At 38.9% G+C, this 16,834-nt stretch overlaps 1 protein-coding gene across 3 annotated transcripts in view; it reads right to left on the minus strand.

Annotated features, from left to right (window-relative positions):
- VPS41 (VPS41 subunit of HOPS complex) overlaps positions 1-16,834 on the minus strand; it is a 104,509-nt gene that overhangs the window by 42,466 nt on the left and 45,209 nt on the right. For 2 of the 3 annotated variants that reach the window (XM_010713096.4, XM_010713097.4), the window contains exons 8-10: positions 6,846-6,965; positions 3,761-3,907; positions 2,533-2,599 (exon numbers count right to left, since the gene is read on the minus strand). In XM_010713096.4, the coding sequence (XP_010711398.1) occupies positions 2,533-2,599; positions 3,761-3,907; positions 6,846-6,965 (334 nt within the window). Of the gene's footprint in view, positions 1-2,532; positions 2,600-3,760; positions 3,908-6,845; positions 6,968-16,834 lie in introns of all 3 variants that reach the window. The other variant, XM_010713098.4, reaches the window with a different exon arrangement.

Genomic DNA, 16,834 nt, shown 5'->3' on the forward strand with positions numbered 1-16,834 from the left:
AGAAGAATCACAATGGCATTTAGTCCATGTTAAGCCTGTAATTCAATACCAATACTTTCTAATCAATACACTACTTCACCGTGGTAGCAGGCAGCTATAAACTGATAGGATCTGCACAGCTAACATACATTTAAACCTAAATAGAAACATTTTGCTTGAGTTTATCTTTGACAGTGAACGAAGTCTCACATACGCAATGAAGCGTGACATGTAACCACAAACAGGAATGATTAACGAAGAAAAGCACCATTAATATACTGAAAGATGTAAATAAAATTAGTGATGTCAAGCAGATCTTACTGCATGAGAACAATATATTCTGTGATACTTCTCCTGCATGTAGCCACAGCATTATCTTCTTTGAAATACAATAGCCAAAACAGTTCAGTCGTGTTACCTTCTACAACACAGGTCACCTGGTTTAGGGTAGATACCATATTTATTTCCTTCCACACATCATGCATGGCTGTGCATCAAGGTAAAATCCTTGTTACACAGAATCCTATGTACCTAACTCACAAGGCAGGAATTGCTTTGTTTCCTGGGCTGCAAGCCATTGGAAAAACATCTACTGTCTACTGATGCCACCATAGTTTGCTATGATGTTGTAGAACTTCGAGGCCCTCCAAATGGCTCTAAAAAACTGACCTGAAACTGCTGAGATATGGAGCCTACGACAATACAGTGTTTTCTCACATGTATTATCCCGATGAGACGATGCCATAAAAGCTATAAGCCAAAAGAATATCTCAAGGATATTAAGCTATCACTGGACTATATTCTTGTTTTGTGTAAATTCCTTACATTACAGGAGTATATCAACCAACGCATCCATTTAGAACATGGATTTTCTTGCCAAAAAACATACTGGTTGCTGGTCAGTCTGTCCATTAATAACACCAATTTTCAGCTATGCACCTGAAAAGTAAAGTTTAAACTACAATTAAATTGAAATAGCTGCTATGGCATGATGACACACAACTCTCAAAGACTTTCTATGTGATTAAATCAAAAGCTACTGTAATTTCTGTTCAGACTTGAACAAATAATTTCACCTTTTTTTCCCTCTCAGTCTAATATCCACATGCCAATGAGTGCTGCTGGCAGCCTTTGGCAGAGCTGTTTCAGTGCTTTGACGTGAAACCAGGAAGAAAAACTTCAAGGACATCATCAACAGGTTAAGTGAGATAAAACAGCAGTCCTCAAGAACATAGAGAAGACTTCATGCTCAAGTCTGAAATATGAAGAAGTTATTTCCACGGAACTCTCTAACCTTCAGATTTGAGCTAAACAGTTTTACGACAGCTTTTTACTGTTTTTCAAATGAAATTCCAATAGACAGGTTAGCTCCCACAACGAAGTCATACTATAAGTGAAGAATACGCTTGTTTGCTTGTCAGTATGTAAAATCACCCTATTTAATTATTTCCTAAAAGCTACTTAGAAAAGGGACTTACAGGCACAGAATATAAAATATATAAATCTTCTATAAAAGAGCGGAAGGTAAAATTCAAGACTGAATTTCTTCTTGATATAGTTCTCTCAAAAATCCTAGAATCTCATGTTTAATTATTCTTTTGGGAGTATATAATCTTAACCAACAAGTAGCATTCAAATATCAGTTAACAGTCAACCATGATTTCTTTTAGTATCTAGAATTCCTACGATGTTTAACATCCATTTCTTAGTTGATTTTGAGAAGCTATTGTAAAACTCTTTTTTTTTTTTTTCTGACATCAACTGGCATGCATCTCCCTGGTCAGTATGCTGCCATGAGTCAGGATTTTGTGGAACACTCTTATTTACAATCTCATTTCGTTACAGTCAAGACAAGGAAGCACAAAACTCCATAGTTGTCCTTTCTGGACTACGGAGTCCCTGTTTATCTTGTCAGTGTTACCTCTTCATAGACCTTTCCATATCAAAATCATCTTCTGAGAACAGTTGAGCTTTTGTTTAACACTCCCCACCAACCACTGTCAAATTCCATTTGAATTCCCCTTTGTGCTTTACTTCATGCACACATGCTGTCAACACCACTTCCATTAATCAGAAATAATGAAATTATTCACATCACCTACAGAAATAGGAAAGCAAAGAGCAAAAAAATGGAACAAAAAGAAATTCCAATCAATTTTCTAGAGTCATTCCAAACTCAGAATAAACAGTGTAATTAAACAATAAATAATTAATTAAGTTAGTGTCTGTTTATTCCTTATTAATGTACTGATCATCATTTAAGAAAGACAAAAGGCCAAAATCTCTATAAAAATCTGCATGAAAGGCAAGTTAGGACATCCACTTTTCCCTCACACAATAGTCTGATGTTAGAAGAGCACAGAATTTAAGACTCTCAGATTACAAAAAACTACGCAGGACATCATAATAACCTCATCAGCTAAAAGTGAGGAGACATTTATGTTATGACTACAAGTCGCTTCTGAACTGTAGCAACTTTTCCAAGTTCAGTGTCAAAACAGACCTCTCAAAGCTTATCTAATCCCAAGAAGGCACACATTCACACAACCATACCTATTTCCACATAGCGGTTTGGGAGGTCACGCATTTCACTGGCATGCCGCTCCTTCACTGAGCAAATCTAGGAAAGAGATAGTTGGATCATTATGATGAACAAACTGTGATTCTTGAAATGATGCTAACTTTTCCCAGAAACTCCTTTTCTCACTGAGGTGTTCTTGAAGAAGCACTTCTGGACTTTGAAAAATGCAGGCAGTGAAACAGTGAGGAAGAAAATCCAAAAGGAAATTTCTGATCGTAGCCCTCAGCCTTATACATATGGTGAGAGAGGAGAAGGCAGATGGACCACCAGAGACATCCGAAAGCATCTTCTCCCTCTGATTTCTTCGTAGTAGCATGTGGGAGTTTGATTTTGGTATCTTCTCATGCTTAGTATCTCATTACCTCACTATTTCAGCAAGCATACGCTACTGCAACTCCAAGTAACAGGAGAGTACATATAAAGAAATGAAAATACACTAATGTCAGGAAGCACACACAAAACATTGGGAACATCAGGTGCCAAAACTTAGGAAAAACTTCTTCATCTGTAAAATTTTAAGCTTAATGCTCCAAAAGCTTTTTATGCTTCACCTACATTACTGTACTTTCTCACCAAGTGCTTTTAATTTCCCACTGAGCAATGATGTAGCAAGCTGTTGTAAGAAAACATCTACCAGGCTCTAACAAACTCCTTTCAGGTACTGGTCTGCACAAATCACAGGCAGCTTGCAGTACATGAGTTCAAAATGCCAGTTCCCTAGGGAATGCAAAGCAAAACTCTAAGCAGCCAGCCCTCCATCCCACCTCCTTTTTTTTTTTTTTTTACCCTACAGTTGGCTCAAAATACGTGTCTTCCTTTAGCAATCAAAGTCCTCAGACCCCAAAATAAGTCCCTCCAAAAATAACTCATGCTAAGTTGTTCTTTCTTAATGCTAATGAAATGAATTCAAAAGCCCCTCCGAAAGCTTTCAAAAGAGGAAATCTCTCGAAGGCACAGAGAAGTGTCCCTGAGGATTATACTCGCTGCATGCTCACACACAGAAATCTGTCTGACCGCTGGGTGTCTATCACTCCTCCTCCTCATGAGGGTCAGTCCAATGACATTTCTATGGCAGCAGGAGTTCTGCAGACTGTAGTCAAACCAAACTCTATTTTTTTCGATTGTCTTTGCTTTTCAGAAATAATCCTCTGTTTGTCTGTGATAACAGCAAGCATTTATTACAAAGACAGGTAATTGCACCTTTACTGAATTTCCCCAGCCAATAATCAGTGTTAAATTATCCTTCCAGCAAAGGCTACAGGGATACATGTCTGGGCGAAGGCTTATGTCATCTCGAGGCACATTGGTAATTCTTTGCTTGGAGATCATGTCAAGTATTTTCACGCCCTGAAAGTTTAAACAGAAGAGGACTTTATTCAGTATGACAAACTCCTAACCACCAGAGCCCATACTATTTTGCAGTTTGACAGTCAGCAGTTTATGGCATAAGTTGCAGGGTACAGATGAAAACGGCGACACAAAAAGCTGCTGATACAAAGACCAATCTAACCCAGGAGGTAACAGGAGAAATGGTAAGATCAGAATAAACCAACACTTGAACTTTACATGTCAAATAAAATGGCATAAAGAATGAATGAGGAGCAGATTAGAAGCTCAAGTCATGAAGCATTCCAGATTGTTTGGGCTGGTGCTATTACTTGAAGAAACAAAAGCATCCCATGCACTTCCATAACACTCCTCTTAGAAAAACCTAAATTTTCATCTAGAAAAAAAGAAAAGATGTGAAGCAACAGCTCATTAATATAAATGACGCCAATCTGCACTTCTCTAAAAATGCATTTATACTCTTACACTGAAAGGGAAAAACATTTAAATGATGTTTGGTTTTACACAGTGTGATTATTCGCTGCCTCCTCAAGAAATATCCCAAACTAGCAAAACAAAAAGTTTAAAGAAAGGAAGATTAAAGTCATTTTAGAAGGAGAGAGAGCACTGAAAAGCTATTAATCAGATTTTTCCATACCATTTAGAAAAGGAGAGCTATAACCTTTCCAGTAGCAAAATAGAGATTAATTCACATTAAGTAATAACTTGCTTCTTTGTGATTTAATAGCAAACGCTGCAAAAAAAAAAAACAAAAACAAAAACAAAAAAAACCCAAAAAACCAAAAAAAAAAAAACCAAAGCATTTTAGCAGATATTTCCCTTAAGCTCAGTGAACAGAAAAACAAGTCTTATGATCACAGAAAAGGGGATGGAAGGAACCTTGAAAGGTCAGCATCCAGGATGCCATTCCATGTTAGAATTTTTCCAGTGACAAAACCAATTTAAAAGATTCCCCTGCCTGTTTCTGTTCTTCCTGACTGTGGGTTTCTGTGTCCCCAGCTGTACCAGTTCAAGTGTCTGTAAGTCAAAGAATCTCAATATGAGGGTCATGGCATAAGTTTTTGTCTCCCTAACCCTCCCCTCCCCTTTTTGTTTTTTCAAACTTAAATTGCAGGAAGCAATAAGTGGTATAGAAGGGAACAGAAACACTGCTACTGGCATCTCTTAGGCTAAAAGTCATCAAACTTTAAAATTAAAAAAAAAAACAAAACCCAACCCAGCAAAGCAAGAAAAAACAGCCAACAAACAAAACACACACAAACAAAACAAGAACAAAAACTACATAACAATTTCTGCACAGCATTTACAGAGAACAAATCTCTGGGTAACACACAGAAGGATCTCATTCTTTGTGTTTTCTAAGCTCATTTTATAAAATCTGCAATCTTGCTTGAACTGTTTTTTAATAAATCTGCCTTTTATTAATCTCAGCACTTTGTCTTCCAGGATTATTTTCAAATAAGTGACCCATATCACATCTGTTTTTCTACAAGGCAAGTAAATCCTACACAGGGTAGACTAACTTACATTTAAAGTGGCTCTCAAGTCAGCAGGATAGAATCTTCTATAGATAAAGCATGCCACTTGCACTGTAACTGAAAGGACTTCCTGAGTCAATTTCCTATCATGATGGAAACAAATGCCTGTTTCTGTGGGAGTGAGCCATGCTAAGGATTTTATTCTCAGATGTCTGTAGAACTTACACTCTTGGTCATGGAGGAAGAGGAGGGCACAATGGCAAGCATGTTATGTGAACACTTGAAAACAGAAATTAGAACTTGCCAAAATAACCTGAAGTCCATCTCAAAATACCCAATGTCTCACAAGCTCACATGCAGTGTGTAATAAAATAATAATAATAAAAAAACAAAAAGCACAAGAAAATAATAGCTGGAGAGAAAGTAAGCAGCAAGGCTATATGCGATTTTCTCTAGTTTGGAAAGGAAAAAAAAAAGGAACAAAAACCTTGCTACAGGATGGAGAAAATTTTAAAAAGGCAAAGGGGGAAGGGAAAAGGCCAATAACCAAATATATTAATCTTTTGGAGGGCAAGTGTCATTCCATTTTTCATTGAAAGATAGGCCCTGACCATGGCTTTTTGTCTCTGACAGATGGCTCTCAACATTTTATTAGTATTCTGTGTTCTGATGTGGCACATCATCTCTAGGGATAGCTCTCCTCAACTGTCCTATCTATTCCCTGCAGAATATATATTTTAATTGTATGGTTCTGAAAAGAACAAAACCTTTCAGTTATAACCTATCACTGTAACAATCAAGCGCTTCCTTAAGTTGCAGTCATTAAAGGGAAGCAAATAAACAGAAAGTCTACCTTTAACAACTTCATACCAAACTGCTTTTTAAAAAGAATAAAAGAACGACAGCTTTAAAATATTTTAATAAATGCTTCCTTCAGTAGGGAAAAAAGAAGAAGAAAGAAAATAAACGTTTTCATAAGTACCCACATCACATTTCAAAACAAAAATTTGGAATTTAGACATGATACTTTACTTAAAATCTCTCACTGTTGAGCTTTAAAACACAGACCTTGACCCATCAATTACACATACAGGGTTAAGTGAAATGCAACACTCAGCATGAAAGCAACGTTTCCCTTTAAAATATGAATTGCTCTCTGAGCAAAAAGGGCCCATTTTCTCTTAAGCCTAGCCTTTTGAGTAGTCTAACAGAATGAAGAAATATTACTATCATTTTTTACATCTGCTCCATTAGCAATACATATAATGTTGTCAGTTCAGTACGAATTTCAAAACTTAGGCTTTTACAGGGGGGAGGACGAGAAGGGGGGAACATACTTTTAATAAAGAAGAGTTCACACTGGCATTATTTCTTCAATAGTTTGCTTCACCGAAACCTTTCAAATAACAGTGTAATGCAGAGGTGTTTTTGCTCTTTTAAGAAAGGTGGCAAACACTTACCATGTTATTGGCCCAAGCAATTAAGTGTCCTCTCCATTTTACATTTCTTATGTTTCCTTCCCCTTCGTGTAAAACGGAAGGCTTCCATCTATTCATCCAGCCTCTCTCATATAGCAGTAGCTACAAAGAAGAGCATCAAGAAATATTTCTGTGACACAGTGCTGCATGCAAACAAAGGAAGTGGGCTTTTGTTTCCTTATCTCTTACTCTGCTTGAATTTAATGGCAGGGAGAAATACACACCAACCATGAAAGAGAATGTAATCAGATGTTTTCATGAAGTACATTAACAATGAGAACCTTACTACTATAGAAATCAAGTTACTTTCATAGCAATATTAATCAGCAGCCCTCCTATCAAGCTTCTTCCAAAGAATGGTAAGTATGATTATTTCTATTTTCAAGATAAAGCAACAAAGGCATGTGAGAACCTAAGCACTTGTGGCAGCACTTAAGAAAGCTGGAAAGAAACCAGGCTGTCTCACAGCTATCCACTGATCAGGTGATAGGCTCTTCCCTCCAAAAAGCAGAAGACAGTAAGAAAGCATCCCTTGTAGTCAAAATGATCAAAGACCTCCAAGCCTACAGCCTTGTGCTTGGCCCTGCGTGGGACCACATACAGCCTTCACTAGGACTCGAGAAGAGATGCTGCACAATCCCAGACATGCAAACCACGCTGTACAGTCAGCACTGCTGAAGGTGTGACTGGGTATACCAGGCTCTGCAAATAAAGAAGGAATTCATCATGTCTAGAAGCACGGAGTATTTTTTTTTTTAATACTCTGTAGAGCAAAGAAAAACACTCCTACATTCCCACAGTCTGCCTGACAGTGTAACTACTTCCCAGTTCCTGTGTGATTTCAGGAAGTTATTCAATAAGATCGTAACATGGAATAACTTAAAGCCATGCAAAACCCAGTGCTTGCAGGGATAAATAAGGGAGGCACCAATGTGGCCAACTTTTGTCTCAGTACAAACACAGGCAGAACCAGAACCCTGTCTGACAAAGTGCAGGAGGACTATTAAGAAGAGTAAAATTGCAACCTCGTGGATCTAATAAGTTACTACTGCTCGTATTTAAGATCCAGATGTACATGCTTTCTATGCAAGGCTTCTCTCTGCCACCCCTATTTGCATAAACAAGTCAAATGATAAAACAATATTTGCTTAAAATAACGTATTTTTAAAAGGTTTTTTTTTTTTAAAGGTAATTACACAGACTGCTTATCTGTCCTAAAGCCACAAGATGGCACCAGAATACAAATATTTTCTCTGAAAGTTTAATGCAGTCACTGCAGGACGTTCCTCAAACTTTCACACTAAGTAACCTGCTGACATCAGGCTTCTCACCTGAGCACAATACAGGGCTCTCACTTAGAGCCCTCCTGAAATGACCCAGTGCCTGTCCCACAGCCCACATGAAGTACTCTGCCTCAGAGAGTCTCCATCCGTGAAAAGGCCAGGCAACAAAACTCTCAGGGAATATGTTATTTTATAGCAACTACAATAAAAGCATTGAAACCAGGATAACATTTACGTTCATAAGGCTGTGACATGCAGAGGAGCGTGCCTTGAGCCAGCTGGTAGGTAGACACGAATCAGAAACACTACCCATTTGAAATGAATTAGCTGCTATTAGAAGCTGAGGATGTTATTTAAATTTTTAGGTGTCCTGCTGATCCAGAACTGGAAACTCCTTCTTTTCTAGTTCATGAGCTCCCAATGAAAAAGAACGGCCACCCAGATGCTGCTTTCAATACAGTCCAGTAAAAGGACTTACTGGACACGGCTGCAAAAACTGATGTGGATGATGTGAGGTAAAACTGGCTGACACTGGTTATATTACCTGAAGTTTGTTGTGATAATGACTGATCTGCGATTTAAGTTAACCTGCTGCACACAGAATCCAGCTGTTTCATGGAATAATGCTTAGAATGATGTTTTCTAGCCATTTGGTTACTGTTCATGGCTTGTGAACACCTGCTTTTTCATGCCTCTCTACCCAACTAAAAGCTGTAAGAAAATAATTCACCTGATAAAGAAGTTGTAAGGAGAAAAGAAAAATGAAATCCTGCTTCAGCCTGTGCTTAACTCTATACCTACTTAACTAAAGTCCCAAAAGAAGAGCTGTAGAAGACATCAGCTTGATACTACTTGTAAAGAACAGAAAGTGAAACTGAACCACTGCAGCACCCCAAACTCCCCATTTCACATCAGGAAGTGCAATAGATCAAACACTGAAGCTAGCAGACACTCAGCAGAATGGCTTCAAAACAAAAATATTTTCATTTCAAACCATGCTTAACTACTGTATCTGCAATGGAATTGCATCCACTTTACTGATACTTAATGCGTTTTATTTATTTTTTCTTACAACAATTACACCCAAATACTGAACACACAACTTTTGTGATTTTTAACTGCTACCCACTGAATACTGCTCTTTCAAAATAAGCAGCCTAATTTATTTCTTGGTCCTCCTTTCCATCTTCGTAATGAAATATTTATTACACCAGAAAGCCATTTAAAGCTTCAGTAGCAGCTAGACACATAAGAAAAATCCACCATTCCTGGAGGGGTTCTTCCTACTACCTCCTTTCCTTCTTTGGAAGGGGAAAAATATTTTAGGGCTTTATTTCTCATAAATCCCGTATTTTGGCAGTCAGCGTTCACAGTACTTATATTTCAACAGCAGACACAAAATCACTTTCTTGCATTCTCTGCAATAGAGTTTATACTTTCGTTTTTTTGATTTGCCCCAGTAAATCTTCCTAGCTTTGTTACAATACAGTAGTGCTTAGAATGCACTTCCAGCACCCCTCACATGTACTGCAGCATGGTAACGTAGCTACAACAAAAGAAAACGAACTTTGACTGTAAGGGTCCCCATCCACATTCCTTTACAGGACAATGAAATTTCCTTATAGCTCATTACTAATTATTTTACAGGCCTTCTTAACTGCTTATGCTTGTCTACTGGATCACTGGGAAAAAAGACCCATTGAAATGTATGGGACGAGGAGTGTGCAGGACACTTTTTGCTTTTAAGTTAAAATAATTCTCTTGGATTAGTGAATACATCTCTCCATATCTTTCACTACCAGGAGATTAAATTCCTCTGGGAGCGTAACATTCTATTTGCACAGTGCATCCACTAAAGAGAACAGCGCTTGAATTTAATGGAGCTTATCATGCAATTAGCATTAACACTAATTGCATGTAATCCCAGCCTTTAAACTGTGTATACGAATTCTCAGTTCTCTGAATAAAGAGACCAATGACAGCAGCTTCGGTAGTATCAGTACACAGACATAACTCAATTTAATTTCACCTCTCTTCTCTACACAATTACTTTGTTTCAAAACAGTGTCTTTGCTGTAAAGATCTGGAGGACTTTCACTGATGCCAAAGGCTGAGATTTCAATTTGTAGCTGAAGTGCCACCCTTCCTTTTCCTATGGCAGCAGTGTTTTCACATTCAGTGAAGTAATACTAGGAGAAATATTTTCTTTATCTCGTTCTTTGTTTGCCCAGGTGTGAAGATGTACCTACCTGTGGCAATTCTCTGTATTTTGGCACCTGTCCTATCAACTTCTCAGCCAGGCCAGATCACAAAAACCTAAGATGCTACTGCCATATTTACAACTGAAAACGATAGATTTTTCTTGTTCTAAGCATAAAACCAACATTTACAGGCACAGCCAAGATTAACAGACACCTGAGGGTAACACAGATCAGCATGCCACATGAAGACGTACTGTTTAATCATGTATCCCTAGGAAAATACATAGCAACAATAAAATACTATCACTTCTGTGTGGAGCAGCAATGGACTAATGAGTTGAGATGAGGAAGAGAATACTGTAAGCCTCAAGTTTTGAGATGGTTTTCAAAACATCATCACCAAATGATGCTACGGAAGGAACTGATGGAGGGCAGTGCCAGTTGAGGGAAACCAAGCATGGAGGCAGCCAACAGTGCTGGAAAAGAAGCAATGGCAGTGGGGAGATGCAGCAGCTACTGCCCTGTAGTCCACGGGCTATAAACAAAAAGAAAAGCTAGAAATGTTGAAGCTTTTCATGCAAACAAATGCCACAGGACTTTTATGAGGCTATACCTTTAATGACTCAGCTGCTAGGTTCCAGCTGTCACCTATTCACAAACAGCTACAGAATTAACACCTTGGGAAGCAAGTTCAGCAGGCTTGCAGACAGAAGCACAAGCTCTCACACGTTCCATGTGTTTAGATCCTCTTTGCTTGCCACCTGAGGCAATGAAACAAGTTTTCTACACAGAATTTAGCAAAACACAAAACATGCATGCAGGCCTACAATCCGTTCTCTCTTCACACAAACCAAATGTGTGCATGACAGCACAAGATGAACGTATTTTTTTCCTTCTTTATTATGAAAATCAAACCTCATTTCAATACAACCAAGTAAGCTCCTTATTAAGGAAATAAGAGATGTTAACCTCCCTGTTGTTAGGACTCCCTATAGTCTGTTGAATAATGCAGGACACATCTGGGCATCATACATTACTGCACACAAATGCCAGACCTGCACTGTTGTGGCTAGCTTCCTTGCTGCTACAGCTTGCTCTGTGTTTATGGTAAATTATCCAACGCATGGACAGAAACTGCCATAGTATTTACTCCTTCACTTTAAGCAGACCTCTGACTATTTACTGACTGACATTTTATAGCTTACAAAGCAATCTGCCTTTCTTGTCTGCCGCTCTTCTACCCAACATAATGCCAAACAGCTGACTATCTGCTTTCTAAAAATGGACTGTGCTGCAAACAGCATCCTGACAATTTAATAATTTGTCAAAGTAGTCCAACCAGTTATTATGAAGTACATATCATAGGGTTCAGAGGTAAAGGTCACTTACTTACTCATGAAGCAAAGTGCATCTGCTGACACTAAAAAGCAGACAATTAAACAAAAAATCAGAGACATTCCCTGCCAGGCTTGACTTTTAACATACAAAATCCACCACCCTCAACAGCAGTTGCACAAGAATGCTACTTCTCTTACTGTCTGTGCACTGTTCACAACTGCTATCCTTTTTCTGTGTACAATGTTGCTCTATTGGGAATGGAAAGGAATTCAGGTTGTCTTGCTTTGTGTCTCACACAGGAGATGCAGTGGGTCCTGACCAAACTTCTAATATTGAAATCATATTCTCAGGTTTTCGAAATGAGTGATTTGCTTCAGGCAACACTAAGTTCGTTCTGCTTTTGTAACAGACAAAGAAGAGTCTGATATTCAACCACGGATATCCATAAGCTCAGATGCTAATTCTGAGAAGATGAATGGGACAAAACCATTTTTAGATTAATCAGCATCTGAAAAGCAGTTCCTATAATTCATCTTCTCTAGCAACAGAAATACAGTCTGTATTAAAGACTTGCTTTTAAATATTTCCATCATATACATTTTGTATCCACATATGATGTAGCTACAGGTAAATATGTAACTGTTTGCAGTCACAGGGTAAATATTCACTTTTTTCTTGGCTCTCTAGCTTAAACTGTTTCGGACTGGATACTCAAAGTAATAGTTATCATGGAAAATGCATGCCATAGGCATGCATCCTTTAAGATACTGAATATCTTCCTCCCACATTGGCACATTAGCACTGAGTTGTGCTAGGTCCCCATTACTATGCAACGTTGAAATCCTTACCAGGAAAGCTTACTTAGCACAAATTCAGTAGAGTGACTCAATCATTCCAGGTGATTCATCCTATAGTGAAGTAGGAACTTCACTATAAAAACCTTCTTGTCTGGTCCCTGAAGTTAATCAAAACATGAAATAGGGACTCTCTTCAATGCCCCTGCCAAGAAGGAAACCTCCAGTTGCCCTGCTCTCCGAAGTTCTCTTTACATAAGAGGCAGTAGCTGATACCTTTACTTTGGAACTGTAATATCCTTCAGTCTTCTCTCTTTGTTGGTTCTTCCTCTTTAACCCTCTGGATATAATGGATACTCAGACTCTGCAATAACCTTCATTTAGGTGATGTACTGGGAAAGATCGGTGCTTTAATGGTTAAATAAAGAACACCTTGTTTTCAGCTTTACCACCCTCATTTAGTTGGCTTTTACCCTGTTATTTGTTAAGATTAGACCCTTTTTTAAAAGGTAGAAGGTTATGGCCTTCAATAGTACAGTATTTGTCTTTTCCCTTGCTTTGAAGCTCTACTGTCTGCTCTGGAAAAGAATGCTCTGTTATTTACAATATACAGTATTATTATTTCAGGGTTACCATCATCTGCCAAGCCATCACAACTGTGATGTAGTTAATTGCAGAGATAAAGGAAGGGGAGCAAGGACTTTTTTTTAGTATAGTACCCATTGCTTCTCTCTGAGATCATGACAACATTTCTATAATACCTGTCTTTTTTTTTTTTTTAATGCACAGATAATACAGATAACAATCACTCACTGGGGAAAAAAAAAAAAGGGGTGTGTGTGAAAAAGCTTTTCCAGCCCCAAAAGAAGGCAATGATAGTATCCCAAGCTTAAAGAAAGCTCTTTACTTTTAGAAAACAAAAGCTTTAACAAGCAATTGAAATTAGTTAATTGGTTTGTAATGTAATTTAGAAGAAAAAGAAGCTCTTACAAGACTCTAGCACAGGCCTAGCTAAGCAAGTATATGGTTATAAGCAAATTGGACTTAAAGTTCCAGCAATCTGTGACAATTTAAGCAATTACCCCAGGGAGCACTGCTCTCAAGTCAGCTTTAAGTCAGGCTGCACTTCTAAGACACAGCAAATCTCAACACCACACAGCAGCTCACATGAATTCCTACCATCCACCTATCTCTGGAACTGAGCAGCTGCAACACATCCCCAAAGCAAAGTGCTTCTCTCCTGTGCTCTGTTTATTTTGTTAAAGACATTCTAGCTTACCTTGGACATTTGCAAAATGCCCGATAGCATGCCTTTGAACTAAAGGCATACTTTTTACATGTATTACATTGTTATGAAGAACAGTGTACTTCTCAAAAGAGAGAAAATTAAGGATGTAGTAACTTACAGCTCCTCACACTCCATTCACAGGAGCACTACAATTAAGGATCCCATTGAGGCACATGCTTGGCTATACAATTAATAAATTTAAGCAGATCTTAAAGTACTCTCTTGACATGAGACAAAACAATATTGAACTCAGGGGGTGGGTGCCATTCACGCTTTCTGTGTGCATGTGTGGTTTGGCTTCTCTGTTTTGTAAACTGCAAACCAAAATCAGCACAAAATTTATATTACAAAATCAAGAGCATCTTTCTCATATCCTGTGACACCAACGTACATAATACAACTAAAAAAAAATAGTTTGAGTAAGCGACAAAATTCCTTTTCGGCTTCTTTTGTCTGCTCTAATGATGTTAGCAAACAATGAAAAAAAAATATGCTCATATACATAACATCACTATCTCCCAAAGTGACAAAAAGTAATGACAGACCCCACAGTATTCGGACAAGAGTTTACATACTTTACACTATTTAACTGAATGCAGCTCAGGCAAGGAGCATAGTGTAAGAGTCTTAAGAAAACTTTTTCTCTTAAGATTGATGTAAGTAAGGATAGCCCTATTTCCACAACCCCAAAGAACTGTCTTCCCAAAGCTCCACCCTCCATGCAGGCAGAGCAGGACAGGTGGTGTGCCTCTTAGCAATGCCGGTTATGAAATAGCTGAAGTCATATAATCCTTGAATGGCCTGGGTTGGCAAAGGCCCTCAATGCTCATCCAGTTCCAACCCCCTGCTATGTGCAGGTCACCAACCAGCAGACCAGGCTGCCCAGAGCCACATCCAGCCTGGCCTTGAACGCCTCCAGGGATGGGGCATCCACAGCCTCCTTGGGCAACCTGTTCCAGTGCCTCACACCCTCTGGGTGAAAAACTTCCTCCTAATATCCAACCTAAACCTCCCCTGTCTCAGTTTAAAACCATTCCCCTTGTCCTATCACCATCCACCCTCACAAACAGCCGTTTCCCCTCCTGTTTATACGCTCCCTTCAAGCACTGGAAGGCCACAATGAGGTCTCCCCACAGCCTTCTCTTCTCCAAGCCAAACAAGCCCAGTTCCCTCAACCTTTCCTCACAGGAGAGCTGCTCCAGCCCTCTGATCACCTCAGTGCCCTCCTCTGGACCCGCTCCAAGAGCTCCACGTCCTTCCTGTGCTGGGGGCCCCAGGCCTGGACGCAGTGCTGCAGATGGGGCCTCACAAGAGCCGAGCAGAGGGGGACAATCACCTCCCTCTCCCTGCTGGCCACCCCTTTTTTCATGCAGCCCAGATCACAGTTGGCCTTCCGGGCTGCAGGCGCACACTGCTGGCTCATGTCCAGCTTCTCGCCCACCAGGACCCCCAAGTCCTTATCCACAGGGCTGCTCTCAAGGAGATCTTCCCCCAGTCTGTATAAATACCTGGGACTGCCCCGACCCAAGTGCAGCACCCTGCACTTGGCCTTAATGAACCTCATTATGTTCTCATGGGCCCACTTCTCCAGCCTGTCCAGGTCCCTCTGCATGGCTTCCCTTCCCCTACTGAATTGACTGAACCACTCAGCTTGGTCATGGTATCCTTGCAAAGCCTAAAAAGTTCAGAGATATTAGGAGGTAGGAATCTCTTGCCTGAAGAAGCTGAGACAACTCGACAACCTACAGACATCAGACAAAAGCATAATGGGAAGTAGTTCAGGCCTCTTTCTCTTGGTTGTTGTGGAAGAACTCCCCACTGCCTGCTGACCCTAAGCAGCTCTTCAGCTTTGTACTTCATGAGAGGTATAAAGAGCAGAGATGTTTATCTAGGCTTTTTTCTTTCCAGAAAAAAAAATATCTTTGATAAATAGGTAGGTGGGATTTAACTTACTGAATCTTCATAGAGCATTTTGTTGCTGTCATTATATAAGCTAATATGCTCCTTTTGGAGGAAAGGAGAAAAGAGAAATGGCTTCTATCACAAGGATAAAAGGTTTTATTTGTTGGTTTTATGTATCAATAAAATCAAATTACAGGTGTCAAGGGACATCTATTTCAATGCTAAATACCTTATGTTAAGATGTCAATTAAAGTTTTCCTGAGGAGGAAAGTTCCTCAGCAAAAAATGAATGCATTAAAAACAAGTATACCGTTCCCCAGAGGACAGAATATAAAACAACCTGTCAAGTAATCAAAGACAACCAAAGAGAATGTGTTAACTTCCTGATGTTTTGTTCTGTTCGGCATCAGGTGATTGCAAGCTCTTTTACCACCTGACAGAGTCCTGTTCTATTAATTCCCTGCCTCTCTCTTTCCATACCACTTTTATCATGACTAAAAAGCTTCACAAGCTGGTGGCTGACAAAGACATACACTGACTATGCATTATTTTAAGGACAACACTAGCTCTTACCAGCCTACAAAAACTGTCAAACATGCACACTACTTACAAAAGAAAAAAAAAAAAACAGATGTTCATTGAAGAATACTGAGCTGCTAATGAAAATTAAGCTGTATGAAGCATGAGGAGTCTGTATTTCTTACATGCTACTAAGGCTGAGACAGAGCATTCAGTTTGATGCATCTAAAAGTGAGGATTGTTCATCCTTAATTCATAAGAGAAGGCAAAAGAAAAATTTCATGAATTTAAGAAACTGTTCCAAATCAAACTTCTCATATTTTAACTGAAAATATGCAACATGACAAAACATACTTGTTGGACTTGGAAATATCTGCATTCTGAAGGTCAAAATTGCAGCCTGTACCAATAAAATACCATGATGGACACATAAAAATAGCAAACTATCCAGAAAGGAGACTTTAATTACGTAGATACAAACTACTCTACTCTATCCAGAGATTTCCTGAGCAACTTAAAAAAAAACAAAAACAAACAAACAACAACAAAAACCCACAAAGCAAACAAATTAAAAAAAAAAAAAAATTCTCAAACACCAATGCCAACATATATTGTAAAAAAGAGCAGTATTAAGGTTTAACTTCTG

Source organism: Meleagris gallopavo, chromosome 6, assembly GCF_905368555.1.
Source record: "Meleagris gallopavo chromosome 6, MGAL_WU_HG_1.1, whole genome shotgun sequence".
Taxonomy (NCBI): domain Eukaryota; kingdom Metazoa; phylum Chordata; class Aves; order Galliformes; family Phasianidae; genus Meleagris; species Meleagris gallopavo.